This window comes from Leuciscus leuciscus (genome assembly GCF_965113295.1).
Source record: "Leuciscus leuciscus genome assembly, chromosome: 12".
Taxonomy (NCBI): Eukaryota; Metazoa; Chordata; class Actinopteri; order Cypriniformes; family Leuciscidae; genus Leuciscus; species Leuciscus leuciscus.
The window spans coordinates 43,571,991-43,596,239 of NC_138736.1; the positions used below are offsets into that span (position 1 = coordinate 43,571,991).

The window sequence follows — 24,249 nt, forward strand, 5'->3', positions numbered from 1 at the left end:
GGTCTCTGCGGCTTTCCTTCTCGTCTGAAACACACACATACATGCGCACACACACACACACACACGTGTTCACAGGTGTCCTGCACCTGCTGCTGCGCTCCTCTGATGTCTCGAACCCTCACCTGTGCTGCAGGTGTGTTGCCTCGGCCCCGCCCACCAGAGTCAGCCCCGCCCACTCCTGCTGAGCGCTTCCTGCCACGACTCCGCCCCGCTGAACACACACATCAACACATCATTACACATCACTACTACACACACACCAACACATCATTACATCATTACTACACACTAAGCAACACACACACAAACACACATACTGTACAGACACTCACACACACACACATACTGTACAGACACACTCAGTCTCATTCACTCACACACATACTGTACAGACAGACACACTCACACACACTGTACAGACACACACATAGCCTACTGTACAGACAATCACACAATCTCATAAACACACACAGACACACTCACACACATACTGTACAGACACACTCACACACACACTGTACAGACACACTCACACACACACTGTACAGACACACTCACACACACTGTACAGACACTCACACACACACACACACACTGTACAGACACACTCAGTCTCATTCACTCACACGTATACTGTACAGACAGACACACTCACACACACTGTACAGACACACTCACACACATAGCCTACTGTACAGACAATCACACAATCTCATAAACACACACAGACACACTCACACACATACTGTACAGACACACTCACACACACACTGTACAGACACACTCACACACACACTGTACAGACACACTCACACACACTGTACAGACACTCACACACACACACACTGTACAGACACTCACACACACACTGTACAGACACTCACACACACACACACACACTGTACAGACACTCACACACACACTGTACAGACACTCACACACACACACACACACTGTACAGACACACTCACACACATAGCCTACTGTACAGACAATCACACAATCTCATAAACACACACAGACACACTCACACACACACTGTACAGACACACTCACAAACACACTGTACAGACACACTCACACACACACTGTACAGACACACTCACACACACACTCACACACACTGTACAGACACTCACACACACACACACACTGTACAGACACTCACACACACACTGTACAGACACACTCACACACATACTGTACAGACACTCACACACATACTGTACAGACACTCACACACATACTGTACAGACACACTCAGTCTCATTCACTCACACACATACTGTACAGACAATCACACAGTCTCATAAACACACACACACACACACACACACACACACACACACACACACTGAAAAGACACACACACACACTGAACAGACACACTCTCACACACACACACACACACACACACACACACACACACACACACACACACAATCTCATTCACCCACACACATACAACACACATACTGTACAGACACACTCACTCACAGTCTCATAAACACACACACTCACACGCAATCTCATTCACCCACACACATAGTACTGTACAGACAATCACACTGTCTCATTCACACAATGCGCATGAATAAGAATAAATGACTCTCACCTGAGTCCGCTAGCATTGATAATGATGTTACTGTTAATCCACTGGATATTTGACTCTTTGTTCTTTATCTAGAAGAATATTTGGCCCTTTGTTCTTTAACGAAACACATTAAATTCAGCATCGTTTATTATGCCTCATCTGCAGGAAACGCACTGTGTGTGACGTCACTTCCTCTGCTGCGCTTAACAACACACGTCAAAATAAAAGCCCCCCTCTCTGTACTCTCTGTACTCGCAGTTGTCTGACATTATAGTGTGGATGCATGAAAGTAGTCGCGTTTCTTTAGAAATGTTTGCTCAGTTTGCTGTATAAATTAAGAAACAGAGAGGAGAGCTTCAGCTTTGCGTTTGAGGGGGAGGTTTGTCTCTAGCGGCGCTCCGTAGCTGCACGCGTTACTATGGCGACCGCCGCGCGTCCTGATCCGCCTATAAACACCAGCCGCTGCTGTTGCTGTTCATGAAGGGTTCTGAACATGATGAGACTCGAGCAGTGACTCGTGCAGTGGATCAGACTGAGATCAGACATGCTGTCCAGCGCGCCGCCCGCGAGAAGCTTCCTTCAGAAACGCGTTGTGACCGAGAGAAAGTCTGAGGTGAGTCTATGTATGTCCGAACTCTGTGTCAGTGACTCGGTTCGGTGAGTCTCTGTCCGAACTCTGTGTCAGTGACTCGGTTCTGTGAGGTTTTTTTTATTTTTTTTTATTTTTTTTTATTTTTTTTATTAAACATTACAAAGCATTAAGCAATACAGATAAACATGGAAAAAAACAAAACAAACAAAAAAGATACACAGACACAAATAATTCGCCAGGGTAACAAAAAAACAAAACAAAAACAAGAACAATGCTATGCATTTACCTTAAGAGGACAAAAAGGATGAATAAAGAGATACAGTTTTCATTGCTTTGGGATTAACAGAGCTTTGGATAGTTTCCATGTATTTGTCTAGATCATCTCTGAATAGAGAAAAGAGAGGTTTAGAGCCAGTAAATTTTTGCTTATGTATGTGAAATTTAGCTAGTAGGAAGCACAAATTAATTATGTAATATTGTCCTGTTTTCTCTTTTGAGTTGTCAAACAAACCAAAGAAAACATCTTTAAAACAGAAAGAAAAGTCACTTACAAAATAAGATTGGATAAAAATGAACAAATCTGACCAAAATTTCTCAGTGTGGGTACATTGCCAAAACAAGTGAGTGACATCTTCCTCAGGAGAGTGACAAAAACAACAATTCACTTCAATGTCTGACTTATATTTCCTAAGAAAGGCTTTGGATGGGTAACATTTGTGGATTAATTTAAATGTTATTTCTTTTACTTTATTGGTAAGCAGATACTTATGAGGCAAAGACCATACTTTTTCCCATGGTAAATTCTCTACAATATTATTCCAATATGGTATTACATAAGGAATTGTAATTATTTCTTTCTGGAAGAGTGCTCTGATTTTATAATTTCTTTTTTGTTGCTCTACAGAAAAGCATACATTTCCAATCATTGTGTCAGTTAGGTTCAAAGAGTAAGTACATGGCCATGGAAATGTAGAACCTTGCAACAGAAAAGACACTCCAGAGGGAATAGCATTGAAAACAATAGCATATTCATTAGCAGTTATAGGAATTTTATATTTCTGTAAAAAATCTAAATAGTTGTAAAGTCTGCCCTGTGAATTAAAAAGCTGTCCAACTAAAAGAAGGTCGTTTTTCAACCAGTTGTCAAAAAAAAGTGATTTATTCTTGTAGAGAATATCCTTATTGTTCCATAAGTAATATCTGTGTGGGGAAAAGTTGTGTTTGTATATTAGGGACCATGCCAAGAGCATCTGCTTATGAAAATTAGAGAGTTTGACAGGGATCTTTGTAACATTGTAGTTACAAAGTAGGAGAAAATTCAGGCCACCTACTTTTGAGAAAATATAATTAGGGATGATATTCCAAAGTGAAGAGGGATTATTAAGGGAATTTTTAAGCCAATTAGTTTTAAAAGTGTTGTTTAAAGTAGTAAAATCTAAAAAATCAAATCCTCCCTGTTTTATTGAATTCATCAGTACTGATTTTCTAATAAAGTGGGTTTTATTTTTCCAAACAAAATTATTTAACATGCTATCAACCTTTTTTAATGTTCCTTTATCAACCTCCAGGGAGAGAGCTGCATACGTTAGTCTCGACAAACCTTCAGCTTTAGAGAGTAGAATTCTTCCTCGTATGGACAAGTCTCTCTGCAGCCAAGAATTGAGTTTCTTTTGGGTTTTCAATATTAGAGGATCGAAATTTAGTTTACATCTTGTTTTTTGGTCTTTATTAATTACAATTCCTAAGTATGTTACTTGATCTTTAACAGGGATATTGCATATAGAGGGAACATTACAGCTTTTGATTGACATTAACTCACATTTTTTAATATTTAGGTACAGACCTGAAGCTCTGGAAAAGGAATCAATCAATCTTAAAGCTAAAGGGATTTGAGAGGCATCATTCAAAAACAAAGTGGTGTCATCAGCCAGCTGGCTAATAATAATTTGTCTATCGTCAATTGTAATACCTTGTAAATTACTACTGGAAATATGCAGAGCTAAAAATTGCGAGGCAAGCAAGAATAAATATGGAGATATAGGACAGCCTTGTCTTACTCCACGTGACAAATTGAATCTTGGTGAGGTTCCGAATTTTAACTTAATAACACTATTATTATTTCGATACAATGTCCTGATGGCTCTACAAAACGACTCTCCAAACCCAAATTTGGTAATGGCTTGAAATATGAAATTGTGCTCAAGTGAGTCAAAGGCTTTGTAGAAGTCTAGGAAAAGTAAATAGCTATCATTAGGGATGAGTTCCTCGTAATCTAAAATATCTAGGACTAATCTTACATTATTCGTAATGTGACGTTTTTCCATAAAACCTGATTGTGATTCATCAATAATACAGTTAAGGACATCTTTAATTCTTTTTGCTAAAATCAAAGCTAGAATTTTGTAATCATTATTCAAGAGGGTTATCGGTCTCCAATTTTCTAAACATTCTTTATCTTTATTTGGTTTGGGTATCAAAGTGATGACCCCTTGAGTCATGCTTGGTGGAAGTGTTTCCGATTCCAGACTTTCTTCAAACACCTTTAGTAAGAAAGGGGATAAGCTCTCTGCAAACATCTTATACAACTCAGAGGTTAAACCATCACTGCCGGGACTTTTATTATTTTTTAAACTCTTAATAGCTTGTAGAATTTCTGATTGGGATATATCATTATCACAAGCTTCTTTATCTTCTAAAGGAATAATTTTATTTTGATTAATAGATTCAAAAAAAGATTTGGCTGAATTGTCACAATATCTTGATGTATACAAGTCATTATAGAATTTGGAGCAAAAAGAAGCTATTTCCCTAGGATTCTCCAGAACTCTATCATTTGTACGGAGACGATCAACCGAAACATTCACAGCATTGGATCTTTCTAACCTAAAAAAGTAGGCTGAATTTTGCTCTCCTTCTTCCAGCCATTTTTTCCTGGATCGAACATAGGCTCCTTTAGCTTTGGATCTATAGAGATCATCTAATTTACTTTGAAGTTTGGAATATTCAATGCTTTGAGTATCTGTCAATGGCTCCTTAAATGATATAGCAGATAGTTGTGAAAGAACTTCATCCTCTAATAATCTATTTTGCTTTGTTACATTACTTCCAAATTTTCTTAAGAATTTCCCTAATTCATATTTTAAAAGCTCCCAGTTACGTCCAAAAGCTTTTTGTGATTTAGCCCTTTCCCAGTAAATTTGGATTAGTTCAATAATCTGTTGTTTGGCCCTTTTATATTTAAGGAGGGAGCTATTTAATTTCCAGAGCGACGGTTTGCAGGCATTAATTGCGATATTTTGCGATAAATTAACTAAAATGTAAATGGCATTATGGTCAGTCAGTGGGCTGTTACTAATATTAATAGAGATATTATTGCTACTCAAAGTTTTAGAAATCAACCAATAATCAATTCTGGACTGCCTTGAACGGTCTTTGTTACTCCAGGTGTACTGTATTACATCCGGATACATCTCTCTCCAGATATCAACTAAGTCAAATTTATCCATAAATGCTACAAAATTTGAGTTTGGGGAAACTGTTTTTCTTGGTGGGTGCCTATCTAGCATGTTATTCATTGCTATGTTAAAATCACCACCTAAAAGCAGAAAAGCTGAAGGATATTTGCCTAAAGCATATGAAAGTTTTTGATCTAGAGTGTTAAAGAAAGCACAGTTTTCTGTAACGGAGTTGTAACCATAGATGTTGACAATAATCAACATAAAATGATTGACAACAACAACCATTAACAAGAAGTGTCCTGAAGGATCAATACTGGTTTCCAAAATGTTACCATTAAAATTATACTTCATAATCCCTACTCCAGCAGAATGTTCTGACCCATGTGACAACCAAATATCATTGCCCCACTGTGACCTCCAAAATTTGGCATCTTTAGATGTAGAATGACTTTCCTGGAAAAAACAGAAATCTACTTTGTGCCTCTTAGAAAACAAAAATAAAGCCTTCCTCTTAATGTTGTTTTTCAAACCCCTGGCATTTAAAGAAAATAAAGACAAAGACATACAAAATTAAACAAGAGTATATAATACCTGAAGAACTAGGTATGAAACAGGATATCACTTAGAACATAAACTAGAATAACAAAAAATGCAGTAGTTCGCCTAACTCTGCAACATTATATAGAACCAGAAGTAATGAGTACAAGGGCATGAGTAAAAGTCTTTTTCGTTTTGTTTCTTTTAACCCTTTTGTCTGTTCTATCTGACTTTCGTTCCTTTTTCAGTTATCACGGTTTTGGTACCTTAATTCTTCAGAACGAGCACTCTCATTGACAAAAAGGTATGGTTCCAAAAGTAGAAATTCCGTATTTATGACCATTGTCATAAACTAATAATATTCCAAATAAAATAAAATAAAAATTGCGTTAAAGATCCAGCATGAACAAACAAGATCAAATGGGCAACGCTAAGTAGCATACTACAAAAAGTCTATCCTCTATCTGAAGAGAGAGAGAGAGAAAAAAAAAAAAAAAAAAAAAAAAAACGGATCGTGCCTACCCGAGAGTACCAGAGAGTGGTGTGTTGAAGCTTCGACGAGGATGCCATAGCATCATTCAGCCTTGCTGATCATTTGCAGAAATCTTTTTACCGTCAACATATGCAAAGGGCCCTCTGAATCCTGCTCTCTTCCCCTCCTTTCTTGCTCGTTCCACAAGTGGCCAAAGTTTGTTCCTGGCGTCTTTGGTGCTTTGCGTTAAGTCTTCAAAAATTCGGATTTTTCGTTCTTTGAGAATGGCCGCGGTTCTGGCATCCCTCCAGATTTGATCTCGAACATTGCGTGACAGAAATTGTACGATGATGCGACGGCTTGCGCGAGCTCCCTCAGCGCGCGGGCCCAGTCTGTGGGCGATGTCGAGCGTGTAGACGAGCTGGTCTGCGATCTCTGGAGAAACTTTGCCGAATAAATCGATTAGGATTTTCCGAACATCTTCTCCTCGCTGCTCCTGAATACCGGACACTCGCAAATTCCACCTCCTTTTATAGGCATCCAGTTCCTCGCATTTATCACGTAGCGCGCAGTTTTCCTTTTCCAGTGATTCCACCCTGTTCTGCAACGAGCTCACCTTGCCTGATACCTCTTCAATTTGATTGCTCATAAACTCAAGCGCCTCAGTCACACTGTTTAACGAGGCCGTGTTGACTTGAACGGTCGTCTCGAGGGATTGCATTCGATTCATAAATTCCAATTGCATTTTTTCAACTCTCTCCAAAACTTCCATCAGGTTCGAATTAGAGACCATCTGAATATCCGACGCCGCTCTTTCACCCAATTTAGATTTTTTGGCAGGCTGTCGAGGAGTTTCAGGAAGGGGAATTTTACATCCTGATGTATTTTTAGCGTCATTGCCTTTGAACGAGGCATCCAGAGATTTCTTCGCGTATGAGTGCATGGCACCTCGAGTAGGCTTATCTTCTTCCATCGCGCTCGTTGAAAAGTTAGTAAAACAAAAGAACAAACAAAGACTTTCTCAGATCAGTAAATAAATTATTACTTTGTGCCCTTTTACATATTAAGTCTTTTGTCAACTATATAATGAATGCAGAGCTTCGGCACAGGGATGTTACTCAGTCGCCATCTTGGCCCGCCCCCCTCGGTTCTGTGAGTCTCTGTCCGAACTCTGTGTCAGTGACTCAATTCGGTGAGTCTCTTTCCGAACTCTATGTCAGTGACTCGATTCGGTGAGTCTCTTTCCGAACTCTGTGTCAGTGACTCGGTTCTGTGAGTCTCTGTCCGAACTCTGTGTCAGTGACTCGATTCGGTGAGTCTCTTTCCGAACTCTGTGTCAGTGACTCTGTTCGGTTGAGTCTCTGTCCAAACTCTCTATGTCAGTGACTCGGTTCGGTGAGTCTCTGTCCGAACTCTGTGTCAGTGACTCGGTTCGGTTGATTCTGACTGACTGCTGTGTTTTTCAGGCTGTGGGATTCGCGGATCTCTCGAGAGTCGTTCAGTTGCTGCAGGATCCGCTCTCAGTAAGACTCGGTTTGCTTAAATTATGCTTGAATTATTATGGGCTCGTTTTTCAGTTTCTCTCTTTTTTTCAGTCGTCATTAAAAGAAAGACAGATTTTCATCTTGAGGAAGGTGGTAAAAAGATGCCAGCGTGGATTTGTATCCTTAAAGTTTCACATAGAAGAATTTGGCAAAATAAAAATAAAAAAGGCCATTTTAAAGCTGAAACGTGTAAATGAGATGTTGTCTTTTGTATATGTGTGAATGAGAACGAGTCTGACCTGCAGCGCTTTATACAGTACAGATTGTTTCACAACAGGAGAATAACAGAATCAATGATGAAACTTCATCAGATATGAGACACACTCAGATTCTCTGCAGAAGCCAAAAGAGTCAATATTCAGATCAATTCAACACAAAATTGTATATAGCATGTTTATTATTGATTTTTATTTATTATTGTAATAATCACAAAATAAGAATATGCTCCCAAGCCGTCTCTGATTGGCTGGCGGTGGAAGCACGTCACGTGTATTATGTAGTATAGTGTGAGTAATTATTTCTAGTGACGTCAGCGTCCTCTGAGGAAACTGAAGTCCCTGAAGTCTCACTTCATCCACTAGAATCAGCATTTTCCAGCTTTAATTATAACTCGACGGGTTTCCATGATGTGATGCTCTGTAAGCCTCAAGCACTCTGTGGAATAATCTGCTGTTATTATATTGTGATGATGATGACGTGATAAACACTTTCCTTAAAATGCTTAAAAAGCTTTTGAGGGATCTCGCTGACATATGTAAGATTCTGAACCTTTGTGCTGAAAAAGTGACCGATCACCCGGAATATGCCAAAATCCTCTGTGATTTACTTCAGATCTGCGGGTGAGATTTCCAGTCTAAAGTCTTTATAGGCCATTGAGAACGGAAGTCTTTATGAACTAATCAATGCTTGTCTTCAAGTCTTCCCTTCCTGAAGGAGAAAGCGTCGGATGAGATGAAGTTCGCCGCTGTGGCCACAGACTGTGTCTCACAGATGGGTGAGTTACAGCAAACTCTCATTCACCACAGAATGACCAGGAGACAAGACACATTATATTTCACATAAAGAAAAGAAGAAGAATCTCTTGTTATGGCACTTTTTGCATTGTGACGTTCAGTTCAGGACAGCTTTCCTCTCATATTCTCATTAATTCTCATATTCTCATTAATGCAAATCATTATGTATTAAAAAAATATTTTTATATATAGGCTAATATACCTAGGCTATATAATACTCTATACTGTGATACAGGTCAAATGTTTAAAATAATTAAGATTTTAATGTTTCTGAAAGAGTCTCTTCTGCTCACCAAGGCTGCATTTATTTGATCAAAAATCAATTCCGCAGGATTTCCAGCACTGTACCAACCGGGCAGTTAACTAGATCAAGCTGATGATTTACGCCAGTTTCCTTGTGCAGTATAGTATGGACTCAACAAGCTAAGTGTAGAGACCCGAGTCTATGAGTGGGACCCCTCAGAGAACAATCCCACAGCTTCCACAACTCTGGGTAGGGGTGAAGGATTGAGCCCTATCTGATACAGAGAGTCCCTCCTGACCGAGTCTCCATTGGACTCAAGGTCCGGGATGCACACTCGGGCCGGCCAGAACTGGGCTATCCACACCCTGAAGGACTCTCTCCAGAGCTCCCGGGAGTTGAACAACCGGGGAAACTGTCCTCGGCCATGGCAGCAACCCTAGAAGAGCTGGACACACGAGGGAGAACCAGAGCCCACCGCGTGTCGCTGTCGCAGACTCATAAAGTTCCACTCCACATGAGCTCCACCTCCTCTGGGTGGGTCTCCATTCCCCGGGCCTCGACAGGAGTTCTGCTCCCTGAATCTGGTGCCCAGGGGTTAGTGCTTTCCTGAGCCCAAAGGAGGATCTACATGCCAGTTTGCAAAGTGTGCGCGACTGCAGACCATCCTGATGATTTCTGTAGGCATCCACCGAAGTGTTACCTGTCCAGACAAGCACATGAGGCCCTCAGGTCTGGGAGGTGTTTCAATGCTTGAGAGACAGCCATCATCACCAGGCAATTGTGTGCCAAGAGAGATGATGACCCCTCCACAGACCCTGAGCTGAGTGAGCCTCCGTGCGTGAGTATCCATGAGTGAGCCTCCATGCGTGAGCCTCCATGAGTGAGCCTCCATGCATGAGCCTCCAGGAGTGAGCCACCATGAGTGAGCCTCCATGAGTGAGCCTCCAGGAGTGAGCCTCCATGAGTGAGCCTCCATGCGTGAGCCTCCATGCGTGAGCCTCCATGCGTGAGCCTCCATGAGTGAGCCTCCATGCGTGAGCCTTGATGAGTGAGCCTCCATGAGTGAGCCTCCATGAGTGAGCCTCCATGAGTGAGCCTCCATGCGTGAGCCTCCATGAGTGAACCTCGATGAGTGAGCCTCCATGCGTGAGCCTCCATGAGTGAGCCTCGATGAGTGAGCCTCCAGGAGTGAGCCTCCATGAGTGAGCCTTGATGAGTGAGCCTCGATGAGTGAGCCTCCATGAGTGAGCCTCCATGCGTGAGCCTCCATGCGTGAGCCTCAATGAGTGAGCCTCCATGAGTGAGCCTCCATGAGTGAGCCTCCATGCGTGAGCCTCCATGAGGGAGCCTCCATGCGTGAGCTTCGATGAGTGAGCCTCGATGAGTGAGCCTCGATGAGTGGGCCTCCATGAGTGGGCCTCCATGAGTGGGCCTCCATGCGTGAGCCTCCATGAGTGAGCCTCGATGAGTGAGCCTCGATGAGTGAGCCTCCATGCGTGAGCCTCCATGAGTGAGCCTCCATGCGTGAGCCTCCATGAGTGAGCCTCCATTAGTGAGCATCCATGAGTGAGCCTCCATGATTGATCCCCAGCCTGTGAGGGAAGCATCCGTATGCGTTATGGTGTGTTCACACCAAAAGCGAAGCGTATATTCACATCGCGTTACTCGTCTACTCCAGGTACTGATCCTGAATCCTGGGAACTGATCCTGAATGACAGCCGTTTCCAGCGCTACTTGAGGATGATTGACAGGTGCCCAGTGCACGGACTTGTCAATAAGCTGTTAACTGATTGGCCTGTGCGACAATGCGTCATGTGAATTTCAAGCTCGAGTTGAAATTTTTCATCTTGCGCGGAAGACGTGATTGAGGCGAATATCAAACGTTTGCTGCAACCGCGTCGCCCAATTCACGTCATTTCACGTCTTTGTATCAACTTTGTATGTAATCTACTCGCGCAAATAATTCAATTTGCGTTTGGTGTGAACACGCCATTACACAACGACAAGCAGCTCCCAGCACAGGACCCCGGGACAGGACCCAAGGCTTCTTCCGCATCACCAGAGCACAAAGCACCTGCGCATAACCCTGATCATGCAGAACGGGTCGGCCCTCAGGGAACCCCCTGGTCTTGAGCCACCGCTGGTAAGGTCTTGTGTACAGCAGGCCAGAAGGTTGCCATCAGACCTAACAGTCTTGAAACTGTTTGACAATGAGTGACAGGCCTAGCTTTATCTTTCTCACGGCTGTGAGGGTCGAATCGATATGGGCAGGAGATAGACGTGCCTGCATCGTCATCGAATCCCACACCACGCCTAAAGAAGTGGTCCTCGATAATAAAGCACACTAAAAAGAAATCATTCTAATGTGATGATTTGCTGCTCAAGAAACTTTTCTGATTATTATCAATGTTGAAAACCATTGTGCTGCTTCAGATTTTGTGGAAACCGAAATCTTAATTTTTCCAGACTTTTGATCGATAGAGTAAAACAAAGAACTGTATGACAGTAATGAGAATCACAATATATAATGATTAATAAAAGCGCAAAAATTTAAACTTTTATAAGTAAAATATTTTGGAGGGTTTACTATGCTGAATGTCACAATGCTAATATAGACTTTGATTTCTTTATGCAAAGAATAATTTCTCATTTATGTGTTGATGTGTTACCCCATCTTTGGGTAAATCCAGATTATTGATGCATGTATGATAGATTGAGTGATAATGGCGTGTGACGGCAGGTTATCTGATGAGGATCCCATTGCCGGAGGTCAGACAGCAGATCTGCGCTTCTGTTATATCCTTCTACAGCCACAGCACACACACACACTACTCTGACGGTGGGTGGCGTGACTGAGCTCTTCAAGTGTGCAAACGTTCAGGTTTAGCGGCGGTGTTTATCGTGTGTGTGTGTGTGTGTGTGTGTGTGTGTCAGGTGTCTATCCCACGCATGTGGACTACCGAGGGCTGACGGTGGAGCGCAGTGGTCTGGCCGAGACCCTCGTCATGTCACTGGCCCTGATGGAGAACCAGCTGTCAGTCAAACTGCGTCTCCTTCAGACCCTGCAGATCCTTTCCAGGACGTCAGGTGACCACACACACACACACACACACACACCAGAGATCTGTAGATCTGAAACCTGAATGAAACACGTGCTGGTGTGTGTTGGCAGAGGTGAACTGTAGTTTAATGCTGAGAGTTCAGGCTGCGCAGAAGATCTGCTTCCACATGAGTGAGTGTGACCCGTCTGGACCGGTTCTGTTCCGCTGCTCGGAGATCCTGTGGAACCTTCTGGAGAACGGCTCTCGGGAAGAGGTGACGGCCCAGCTCAGCAACCCCGACTGCATCGCGTGAGTCGATCATCACATGATCAACGTTCATCAAGAGTTACTGAAGGGCGTTAAATGTTCATCATCGTAACAGCACAAGTACACAGAAAGTAAATGACTTATGATTTACAACCAGCATAAATTAAAAGTGTGAGTTCTTTGGCTTGACAGTAATAGGGATTTCATGGTGTGCTGTAAAAATGTAACTGTCATGAAAATGACTCTTTTTCTAATGTTTTTCCTTTTGATTTTGGGGTCGAGTATGAGCTGAGCATGAACGTTCTCTCGTCAGGTCCAGGTCAGATATTAATGGGCACATGAGAATCTGAACGCCGCCTCTAAACAATCCTGTATTTTCTCTTCTGGATGGCAGAACTTTGAAGGAAGCATTTCTCAATCAGCTTCTCAACGGATTCCGGCATTATGATCGTCAGCTGAGGAACGACCTGCTAGTGCTGCTGTCTCTGATCGCATCGAACCCGAACGCTCCTCTGATCGTGAGTCCATCGTCCTCACTGCCGTAAACTCCACAACGCTCACGCTCTTCTTCATCAGCCTCACGCTCTTCTTCACGAGCTCTCTGTGTGTTTCAGGAGAGCGGGTTTGTCAAGCATCTCACGCTGATTGTCACGTTCCCTGAGCGTAAGTATTGGTGTTTTTCATTAGCGTTCGTTCAGCTCCGTGACCTCGAATGAAGATCTGTGAACTCGTGTTTCTCAGTGAAGAGCCACAATCCTCTGGTGCGAAACCTCAAGCTGTCCTTCAACCACGAGGACTTTGAGATGAAGAAGCTCTTGTTGAATGTGATCGTTGTCCTGTCGAGAGATCTGGCTGCCCTGCAGGTGAGATGATGTTAGCATGCATTACACAACAGCTCACAATCATTTAAACCTGTATGGCTTTTCTTCTTCTGTGGAGCACAGAGAGAGATGTTTAGCAGAATGTGCACAATGCTCTTCTCCATGCTATTTTCGTGTGAGCTATTGAAGCCTGTCCCTTCAGTGCACGCGTGTGTGTGCTTGTGTGTGTGTGTGTGTGGTGAGCAGCTGTTTAAGGAGGGCCGGGTGATGCTGGGCCTGATGCTCCTGATTAAGCCCCGGTCCCCGGAGCCCCGGAGCAGGTGCAGTTGGACCCCTGGCCAGCAGGAGGAGCTGCAGCTCCAGGCATTGGCGTGTCTGATCTCTCTGGCTCCTCTGATGCTGGATGACTACATGACGTGTCAGGGGAACACACTCCTGCTGCTGCTGCTCGACTGGTGTCTTCAGGAAGGTACCGCACCATCACTGCCAGCACACTACACTCACCTAAAGGATTGTTAGGAACACCTGTTCAATTTCTCATTAATGCAATTATCTAATCAACCAATCACATGGCAGTTGCTTCAATGCATTTAGGGGTGTGGTCCTGGTCAAGACAATCTTCTGAACTCCAAACTGAATGTCAGAATGGGAAAGAAAGGTGATTTAAGCAATTTTGAGCGTGGCATGGTTGTTGGTGCCAGACGGGCCGGTCTGAGTATTTCACAATCTGCTCAGTTACTGGGATTTTCACGCACAACCATTTCTAGGGTTTACAAAGAATGGTGTGAAAAGGGAAAAACATCCAGTATGCGGCAGTCCTGTGGGCGAAAATGCCTTGTTGATGCTAGAGGTCAGAGGAGATTGGGCCACTGATTCAAGCTGATAGAAGAGCAACTTTGACTGAAATAACCACTCGTTACAACCGAGGTATGCAGCAAAGCATTTGTGAAGCCACAACACGCACAACCTTGAGGCGGATGGGCTACAACAGCAGAAGACCCCACCGGGTACCACTCATCTCCACTACAAATAGGAAAAAGAGGCTACAATTTGCACGAGCTCACCAAAATTGGAAAGTTGAAGACTGGAAAAATGTTGCCTGGTCTGATGAGTCTCGATTTCTGTTGAGACATTCAGATGGTAGAGTCAGAATTTGGCGTAAACAGAATGAGAACATGGATCCATCATGCCTTGTTACCACTGTGCAGGCTGGTGGTGGTGGTGTAATGGTGTGGGGGATGTTTTCTTGGCATACTTTAGGCCCCTTAGTGCCAATTGGGCATCGTTTAAATGCCACAGCCTACCTGAGCATTGTTTCTGACCATGTCCATCCCTTTATGACCACCATGTACCCATCCTCTGATGGCTACTTCCAGCAGGATAATGCACCATGTCACAAAGCTCGAATCATTTCAAATTGGTGTTGACAAAAACATGACAATGAGTTCACTGTACTAAAATGGCCCCCACAGTCACCAGATCTCAACCCAATAGAGCATCTTTGGGATGTGGCGGAACGGGAGCTTCGTGCCCTGGATGTGCATCCCACAAATCTCCATCAACTGCAAGATGCTATCCTATCAACATAGGCCAACATTTCTAAAGAATGCTTTCAGCACCTTGTTGAATCAATGCCACGTAGAATTAAGGCAGTTCTGAAGGCGAAAGGGGGTCAAACACAGTATTAGTATGGTGTTCCTAATAATCCTTTAGGTGAGTGTATATAAGCTATCTATGTCCACAATAGGGGTCCTTTATGCCTTTTTACAAAGTCTTGATTTTGTTTTAGGGTGTACTGGAATATGCTGTTATGCTTGATTGTTCAAAAAACACATTATTTTTCACATATTTTACATTATTACAGCACCTCTCTCCCCAGTCTGGCTCAAACGCAACGTGTCGTTCATGTTTCGATGATTATAAATACTCTGATTCAGTACAGATACTGAAAAGATGTACTTTGTGCTGATCGGTCTCTTCATGGTTCTGTGGTCAGACTCCTTCATTGGGCGGGGCCACAGTTTCCATGGCAGCGGTGGGCGGGGCGGGAAGAAGGCCCAGATGAGGTACTGTGTCCGAGTGCTCAGATCCGTAGTTTCCCTGGACCTCGAGGCGCTCCGGCAGGATCTGTGCGATCAGGGGGCGATCGGGCAGCTTCTTGGTGAGCGTGTGTGTGAGAGAGAGTGTGTGTGGCGTATCACAGCACTCACTGCTGAAATACTGAAGACTAACTCTGTGTGTGTGTGTGTGTGTGTGTGTGTGTGTGTGTGTGTGTGTGTGTGTGTGTGTGTGTGTTAGGGACGCTGCGCTGGTTCATAGGGAGGCCGGAGGCCGAGGATGCCGTGTCTCTGGAGATTCAGATCGACTCCCAGTTCATTCTGTCTGTCCTCTGTGAGGGAGACATGCACAGGAAGGTGAGACACATCATGCTTATATCATATAGAACACTTAACTAGCACTGGTTAAACGAGTACACCTGTGTGTTCAGGAGTTGTTCGGCAGTGACGGTGTGGAGATGCTGATTCAGTATTTGAGTTTGGACGCCGCTCTGATCTTCAGTGGTTTGGGTCATAATAAACTGCTGCTGTCCACCGTCGACTGCGTTTGGTGAGACTCGCGTGTTTATTTCTCTATGGGAAACTCGCTGTGAATGCGATTCCACATATAGTGCATCCGGAAAGTATTCACAGCGCTTCACATTTTTCACATTTTGTTATGCTACAGCTTTATTTCAAAATAGATTAAATTAATTATTTTCCTCAAAATTCTACAAACAATACCCCATAATGACGTGTAAGAAGTTTGTTTCAAATCTTTGCAAATTTATTCAAAATAAAAAAATAAAAAAATCACATGTACATAAGTATTCACAGCCTTTGCCATGACACTCAAAATTGGGCTCAAGTGCATTCTGTTTCCACTGATCATCCTTGAGATGTTTCTACAACTGGATTGGAGTCCACCTGTGGTGAACTCAGTTGATTGGACATGATTTGGAAAGGCACACACCTGTCTATATATGGTCCCACAGTTAACAGTGCATGTCAGAGCACAAACCAAGCCATGAAGTCCAAGGAATTGTCTGTAGAGCTCCGAGACAGGATTGTATCGAGGCCCAGATCTGGGAAAGGGTACAGAAACATTTCTGCAGCATTGAAGGTCCTAATGAGCACAGTGGCCTCCATCATCCTTAAATGGAAGTAGTGTGGAACCACCAGGACTCTTCCTAGAGCTGAGCGATCTGGGTAGAAGGGCCTCAGTCAGGGAGGAGACCCAGAACCCGATGGTCACTCTGACAGAGCTCCAGAGTTTCTCTGTGGAGAGAAGAACAACCATCTCTGCAGCTCTCCACCAATCAGGCCTGAGAACATCTCTCCAACTCTCCATCAATCAGACGGAAGCCACTCCTCAGTAAAAGGCTCATGACAGCCCTCCTGGAGTTGGCCAAAAGGCACCTGAAGGACTCTCAGATCATGAGAAACAAAATTCTCTGGTCTGATGAAACAAAGATTGAACTCTTTGGCCTGAATGGCAAGCGTCATGTCTGGAGGAAAGCAGGCACCGCTCATCACCTGGACAATACCATCCCTACAGTGAAGCAGTATCAGCTGTGGGAGTGTTTCTCAGTGGCAGGTACTGGGAGACTCGTCAGGGTCGAGGAAAAGATGAGGAACTGGGAGACTCGTCAGGATCTAGGGAAAGTTGAGGAACTGGGAGACTCGTCAGGATCGAGGGAAAGATGAGGAACTGGGAGACTCGTCAGGGTCGAGGAAAAGGTGAGGAACTGGGAGACTTGTTAGGATCGAGGGAAAGATGAGGAACTGGGAGACTCGTCAGGGTAGAGGAAAAGATGAGGAACTGGGAGACTCGTCAGGATCGAGGGAAAGTTGAGGAACTGGGAGACTCGTCAGGATCGAGGGAAAGATGAGGAACTGGGAGACTCGTCAGGATCAATGGAAAGTTGAGGAACTGGGAGACTCGTCAGGATCGAGGAAAAGATGAGGAACTGGGAGACTCATCAGGATCGAGGGAAAGATGAGGAACTGGGAGACTCGTCAGGATCGATGGAAAGTTGAGGAACTGGGAGACTCGTCAGGATCGAGGAAAAGATGAGGAACTGGGAGACTCGTCAGGATCGAGGGAAAGATGAGGGACTGGGAGACTCGTCAGGATCTAGGGAAAGATGAGGGACTGGGAGACTCGTCAGGATCGAGGGAAAGTTGAGGATCTGGGAGACTCGTCAGGATCGAGGGAAAGATGAGGGACTGGGAGACTCGTCAGGATCGAGGGAAAGTTGAGGAACTGGGAGACTCGTCAGGATCGAGGAAAAGATGAGGAACTGGGAGACTCGTCAGGATCGAGGGAAAGATGAGGAACTGGGAGACTCGTCAGGATCGAAGGAAAGATGAGGAACTGGGAGACTCAAAGAGACTTGAGGCTGTAATTGGTGCCAAAGGTGCTTCAAAAAAGTATTGAGCAAAGTATTGAAAAAATTGAATTTAATCCATTTTGGAATAAGGCTGTAACATAACAAAATGTCGAAAAAGTGAAGCGCTGTGAGTACTTTCCGGGTGCACTGTAAATACAGGGAAAATCTCCTCTTATTTACTTCTTGCCAAATATGATTTCTTCTCTTCTGTGCAGGTCATGTGTTGTGGGCTGTTTCGGGACGGAGGACGTGTTTGTGGCGGGAGGTGGAGTTAATCTGCTCCTTCAACGGCTGCAGGTGCAAACATTCAGCATGAGTGTGTGAACGAGGCGTGTGTTGGACTGGAGTGTGTGTTTGACTGCCGTGTGTTGGATTGGTGTGTGTTCACCTGGCGTGTGTTGGACTGGAGTGTGTTGGACTGCTGTGTGTTGGACTGCTGTGTGTTGGACTGGAGTGTGTTGGACTGGAGTGTGTTGGACTGGCGTTTGTGGCGTGTGTTTGACTGACGTGTGTGGCGTATTTCGACTGGAGTGTGTTCAACTGGCATGTGTTTCGAATGGTGTGTGTTTGACTGGCGTGTGTGGCGTGTTTCGACTGGCGTGTGTTCGACTGCCATGTGTTCGACTGGCGTGTGTTTCGACTGGCATGTGTTTCGACTGGCGTGTGTTTCGACTGGCATGTGTTTGACTGGCGTGTTCGACTGGCGTGTTTGTTCGACTGGAGTGTGTGAATGAGGCGTGTGTTCAACTGGCGTGTGTGGTGTGGGTTCAATTGGCGTGCGTTTTGACTGATGTGTGTTCGATTGACGTGTGTGGCGTGTGGTTTGACTAGCGTGTGTTCGACTGGCGTGTTTGACTGGCGTGTTTTTCGACTGGTGTGTGTGGCGTGTGGTTTGACTAGCGTATGTTCGACTGGCGTGTATTCGACTGGCATGTGTTCGACTGGCGTGTGTTCGACTGGCGTGTGTTCGACTGGCGTGTGTTCGACTGGCATGTGTTTCGACTAGCGTGTGTTTGACTGGCGTGTGTTCGACTGGAGAGTGTTTGACCACATGTGTGATGTGCAGCGGAGCCCCAGACACATGCTGATTGTGCTCATCGGGACTCTGCTGGAGCTGTGTGAGAGTCCGCGGGCCGTCACACGTGTGCAGTGCTGGCGTGGTGAGAGAGACGTCACTGCACAGCAGCTCCTGTTGCAGATCTGGAGGAGCGAGGAGGAGGAGATGGGTATAACGCTATACCGGCACGGAGTGATTGCAGGTACGAACACATCAGTCAGCCTGAACACATAAAAATGCACAGCATACAGCACCTCACAGGTCAGGGATTAAAACAGTGCCATGCTCTAAGTAATTGACCAACGGTTTCGGCGCTCTGTGTATTTACACTGATCCAGTGTGTTCATTTACACTGATCCAGTGTGTTCATTTACATAGATCGCTAAAGTGAGCATGAAATCAAAATGCGACTTTCTTAATTGAGCTGTCAGTTCATTACCATCACAAAGAAAGCCTCATCATACACTTGTTTTCTTCTCTCCAAAGTAAGTGAGAAGCTGCTCTTTTCAGACTCTCTCTCTCTCTCTCTCTCTCTCTCTCTCTCTCTCTCTCTCTCTCAGACGTGAAGCGGCATCAGGATGAACCGTCATCAACATCATCTTCACGGGACGTCAGTTCCGCTGTCAGGGATGTGTGGGAAAACCTGTTTGCAAACATCTACTGCATCTTCTGGAAACTGGGTATGAGAGAGGACTGTGTTATTTTCAGTAGTGTAACAGTAGCTAAAATAGCATACATTCTCAAGTAAAAATTAACTTTAAATATCAGCAACTACATAACATGTCAGAATGCTTGTAAGGTCACAGTGTTTTACACATTTACACCTGAGCAATCGTGGTAATAAACAGATAATAATCAAACACGCTCCTAAACTCTCCTCATTTGACAGTCCAGTTCAATGTAAGTGAATTGCTGAATCTAGTCATAGGTTTAAAACGCTAATCTTCAGTGCAGTTTATGTTGATTAAACACAGTAGCTTGACCAGCTGGTTATCAATGCTGATCTGTAGGATTTGAGCAGCTGTCGGGTTTGAGCGCTGAAGATCTCGTCACACTCAGCATCATCCGCAGATACCTGGACTTCAAGGTAAGTCTTCATGACCTGTCAGCCTCGTCAGCATTAATGAGTGACATCACTGCAGACGCTCCTGCTCCACAGGTGGGAGAAGTTTTACACGAGGTCTCGGCTGAGCTGTTGACCGAGGGAGCGACGCCCGTCCCGTCTGATGAAGAAGCCCTGAAGAGCCTTCGACAGGTCAGCGAAGACACGGTGAAGACCGTGCGCTCTCTGCAGCAAAGCATTCTGGGCCGTCAGCAGCAGGAGGAGCTGCAGGAGGAGAAGCTGCTGTATGAAGAGGTAAAACTGACCATCACATGCAGTTCTGCTGTCCGTTTCTCCTGTCTGGCGAAGGGGTTGGTGTGTTTGATCAGTACCTGAGAAACTCTTTTCCAGATTGGCTTCACTCATAAGCAGAGAGAGATTGCGGCAGAAGCCTGGAGGACTTACGTGGCCAGAACCTCAAACTACAGCGTCCTGAAGGTCTGAGATCTTCATCCTCACACAGATTGGCATGTTCTCGAGTCCCTGCATTAATTCTTGCGTGTGTGTGTGTGTGTGTGTGTGTGTGTCAGGAGTTTAAGCGTCTGCGGGAGGAATGCGGCACCAGCGGCCCCGACGCTCCATCAGAACCGGCCCTCGAGGGACCCGAGACACAACACACCCTCTCAGATCAATAAACCCAGTCCCATTCAGAGAGTTCAGAGTCATTTCACAACATATATATACATTTTATGCTTTTCAGAGACATTGATATTTCTCATGTTCAGCAGTCTTTACTCCTACAGCATATGTTTACATGCACCGCTTATTCTGGGCGTTTGAGCTCTGAAACCGCATGTAAATTGCACCATCATAATGGATGAAGAGAAAGCATTTGGGTTTCTGCCTCACTAACCCGAGCGCATGTATACACCGCTAACTGCTTGTGTGGTCTGACGCAGCCAAAGTAAACTTCAGATCTAGATCTCGACTACGCTAACTCCACATCAGCATTCTGGATCATCGGACCATCGTTGAGGTCGACCATCATGAGCGATGAGCTGCTTCATACATGACCTCAAGCAAACCAGAAGCCACATCACCAGTGCTGAAGGTCATCTATGATGATTGTGAAAGCGAGCATAATGACTAATAAAATAAGGCAGCAGAATCAGAACAAAACAGTGTGTTTATTAAATGTCCAGTCATCTTTAAGTCAAGTCAAGTCACATTTATTTATATAGCGCTTTATACAATACTGATTGTTTCAAAGCAGCTTCACAGAGATAACAGGAAAATAATGCAACAAAGTTTGTTTCCAGAAGAAAATAGCATCACAGTCCAGCTTAAGTAAGTTTATTTCTACAGCGCTTTATACCGTACAGATCTTTTTAAAGCACATTCACAATTATAAACAGGAAAATCACAGAATCAAACTTGAGACAAACATCAAGTATGAGATTCAGATTCAGCGGTGAAGCAGCTCTACAGAAGATGGAAGAGTCATTATGCAGTTCAGTTCAGGTCAACTTCTGTTCTGAAAGGGTCAGTGCAGTTAATTCAATAATATTACTTAATATTAAAGTCTGCATGAAACGGAAGTTGCGATGAGAAAAATGTAGAGCAGGAATTGATTCGGATCGTAGGAAGTTGGTGTTTCTAACTAAGTGCAGGCCGTTCTAAAGGCCGAAGCTAGACTGTGGTCAGAGGCGTCACATCGATCAGAATCTCTTGCTGAATTCAGAACTGCATACCAGTATTTTTCTCACACTACCTTCATCATATCTTTCTATGGCAGAAAAAGTAAGAGTCATGTGCGGTTAGGAATTCAGCATCAATCACACACTGTTAATCACACATCCGAATATTTAAACATGCTTTCGCGCACTTTTCGCATGCTTTTCAGCTCTGCCAAAGACACGTTTAATTTATTTTTGCTTAATTATTGCAAATTATTGCTTCTCCCGGAGACTAGCGCTAAATGAATCCGCTAGTTTAGCGCTATCTACTGTTCTAGAAGAGGAAGTTGCTCAACTGCATTTGTGAGTCGGGTCCGAGAGATCTCATAAAGAGCCAAGTGTCTCACAATCATAACAGACAGATATGCATTTGTATGCACTAGATTTGGTATTTGTTCAAAGGTTACATGCAATTTGTAGGATGGTTTGTATTTATTTGTGAAGTATTATCTTGGCTCATTTATTTATATTTGTAAAACACAATACATATTTGCCACTGCATTTTCACTCAAACTGACCTTTGTACTTGCACGAGTCGAGTTTTCCTTTGCAAAGTAGATCGGGTTTGTTTGCAAAATGCTGGATTTGTGTTTAATTATGGCACATAATTCGCTCCATACCCACGTCACTCATGAACACGCACGCGGAACTACGACACCTAGTGGTGATATGGAGCGCGTGCGACTGAAAGAACTGTAGATCATATTGATTCATTATGTTAGTTTGATCATTCCGATAAGGTGTTTATGTGTGTGCATAATTTCTATTAGTAAATGTAAACCATTTCAAATGCATATTTATTTAAGTCAAGTCAAGTCAAGTATATTTGTATAGCGCTTTTCACAATACAGATTGTATCAAAGCAGCTTCACAGTATTAAATTAAAATAATACAACAAAGTTTGTTTCAAGAGGAATTTATTGATTGATAAAATTAAATTAAATATCCCCAAAATATCCCCAACTGAGCAAGCCAAAGGCAACAGTGGCAAGGAACCGAAAAACTCCATCAAGTGACCTAATGGTGTCCTAAAACTCCATCAGGTGACCTAATGGAGAAAAAAAAACCTTGGGAGAACCCAGGCTCAGTCGGGGGCCAGTTCTCCTCTGGCAGTTATGAGCTAGAGGCCGGATTGTAGTTTGAACTGTAAGATTATATGAATGCCTGGCTGAAGAGATGCGACTTTAATCTAGTTTTAAACTGGGAGAGCGAGTCTGAGCAACGAACAGCATCAGGAAGACTATTCCAGAGTTTTGGAGCCAAATGTGAAAATGCTCTCCCTCCTTTGGTGGTTCTAGATATCCTAGGTAGGACCAAAAGCCTTGAATTTAGTGATCTTAAAGAGCGCGATGGATTATAGGGCAATAGAAGATCTGTTAAATAGACTGGAGCTAAGCCGTTTAGGGCTTTATAAGTCAGTAGCAATACCTTGTAATTAATACGGAACTTTATAGGTAACCAATGCAGTGATGATAAAATTGGTGTTATATGATCATATTTTCTTGATCTCGTAAGAACTCTAGCGGCGGCATTTTGGACTAACTGTAGCTTGTTTATTGAGGATGCAGGACAACCAGCTAATAAAGCATTACAGTAATCCAGTCTCGAGGTCATGAATGCATGAACTAACTTTTCTGCATCAGAAACTGATAGCATATTACGTAGCTTAGCAATGTTTCTAAGGTGGAAAAAGGCGGTTTTTGTAACATATGAAATATGATTTTCAAAAGACAGGTTGCAATTGAGTATAACACCCAGGTCTTTTACTGTAGAGGATAAAGTAACAGGACATCCTATGATGTTAAAGTTGTATTGTGCGAGGTTTTGTGGGCGGTTTTTTGAACCGATAAGTATTACCTCTGTCTAGTCTGGATTTAATAAAAGAAAATTACGCGTTTTTATATCTTTAACACACTCTGTCAATTTGGAAAATTTAGCGTTTCCATCCGGCCGTGATGAAATATATATTTGAGTGTCATCAGCATAACAATGGAAACTAATTCCATGTTTCCTTATAATATTGTGGCATCATATATATTGAGAATAACAGAGGGCCTAACACAGATCCCTGCGGCACTCCATAGTTTACTGGAGTTATGATCGATTTTTCTCCATTTAAATAGACAAAATGGTAGCGGTCAGATAGGTATGATTTGAACCAGCTTAATGCTTGTCCTTGAACACCAGTATAATTTTGTAGTCGATCTAAGAGTAATGTGTGATCTATAGTATCGAACGCAGCACTAAGATCAAGTAAAACTAGTATTGAGATACAGCCTTGGTCAGAAGCTAAAAGTAAATTATTTGTGATTTTAACGAGCGCAGTTTCAGTGCTATGATGCGGTCTGAATCCAGACTGAAACTTTTCATAGATATCATTTTGTTGCAAGAAAGAGCCCAGT

At 43.6% G+C, this 24,249-nt stretch overlaps 2 protein-coding genes across 2 annotated transcripts in view; one reads left to right on the plus strand and one right to left on the minus strand.

Moving 5' to 3' along the window:
- Positions 1 to 1,777, minus strand: part of kdm1b (lysine demethylase 1B) — a 40,823-nt gene extending 39,046 nt beyond the window's left edge. The window contains exons 1-2 of the mRNA XM_082186881.1: positions 1,616 to 1,777; positions 54 to 211 (exon numbers count right to left, since the gene is read on the minus strand). Of these exons, the coding sequence (XP_082043007.1) occupies positions 54 to 211; positions 1,616 to 1,631 (174 nt within the window). The 5' untranslated portion in view covers positions 1,632 to 1,777. The remainder of the gene's footprint in view (positions 1 to 53; positions 212 to 1,615) is intronic.
- A 103-nt stretch (positions 1,778 to 1,880) lies between these two features.
- Positions 1,881 to 22,027, plus strand: cfap69 (cilia and flagella associated protein 69). The gene is made up of 22 exons (XM_082186504.1): positions 1,881 to 2,207; positions 8,120 to 8,176; positions 8,249 to 8,314; positions 8,927 to 9,036; positions 9,115 to 9,191; positions 12,195 to 12,293; positions 12,389 to 12,541; positions 12,627 to 12,804; positions 13,157 to 13,280; positions 13,377 to 13,425; positions 13,504 to 13,625; positions 13,830 to 14,052; positions 15,580 to 15,744; positions 15,882 to 15,997; positions 16,072 to 16,190; positions 18,228 to 18,309; positions 19,079 to 19,271; positions 19,630 to 19,749; positions 20,080 to 20,156; positions 20,229 to 20,426; positions 20,523 to 20,609; positions 20,702 to 22,027. Exons 1-22 carry the CDS (start codon positions 2,139 to 2,141, stop codon positions 20,804 to 20,806), a joined length of 2,589 nt encoding a protein of 862 aa, XP_082042630.1. The 5' UTR covers positions 1,881 to 2,138; the 3' UTR covers positions 20,807 to 22,027.
- Positions 22,028 to 24,249: the final 2,222 nt, after the last annotated feature.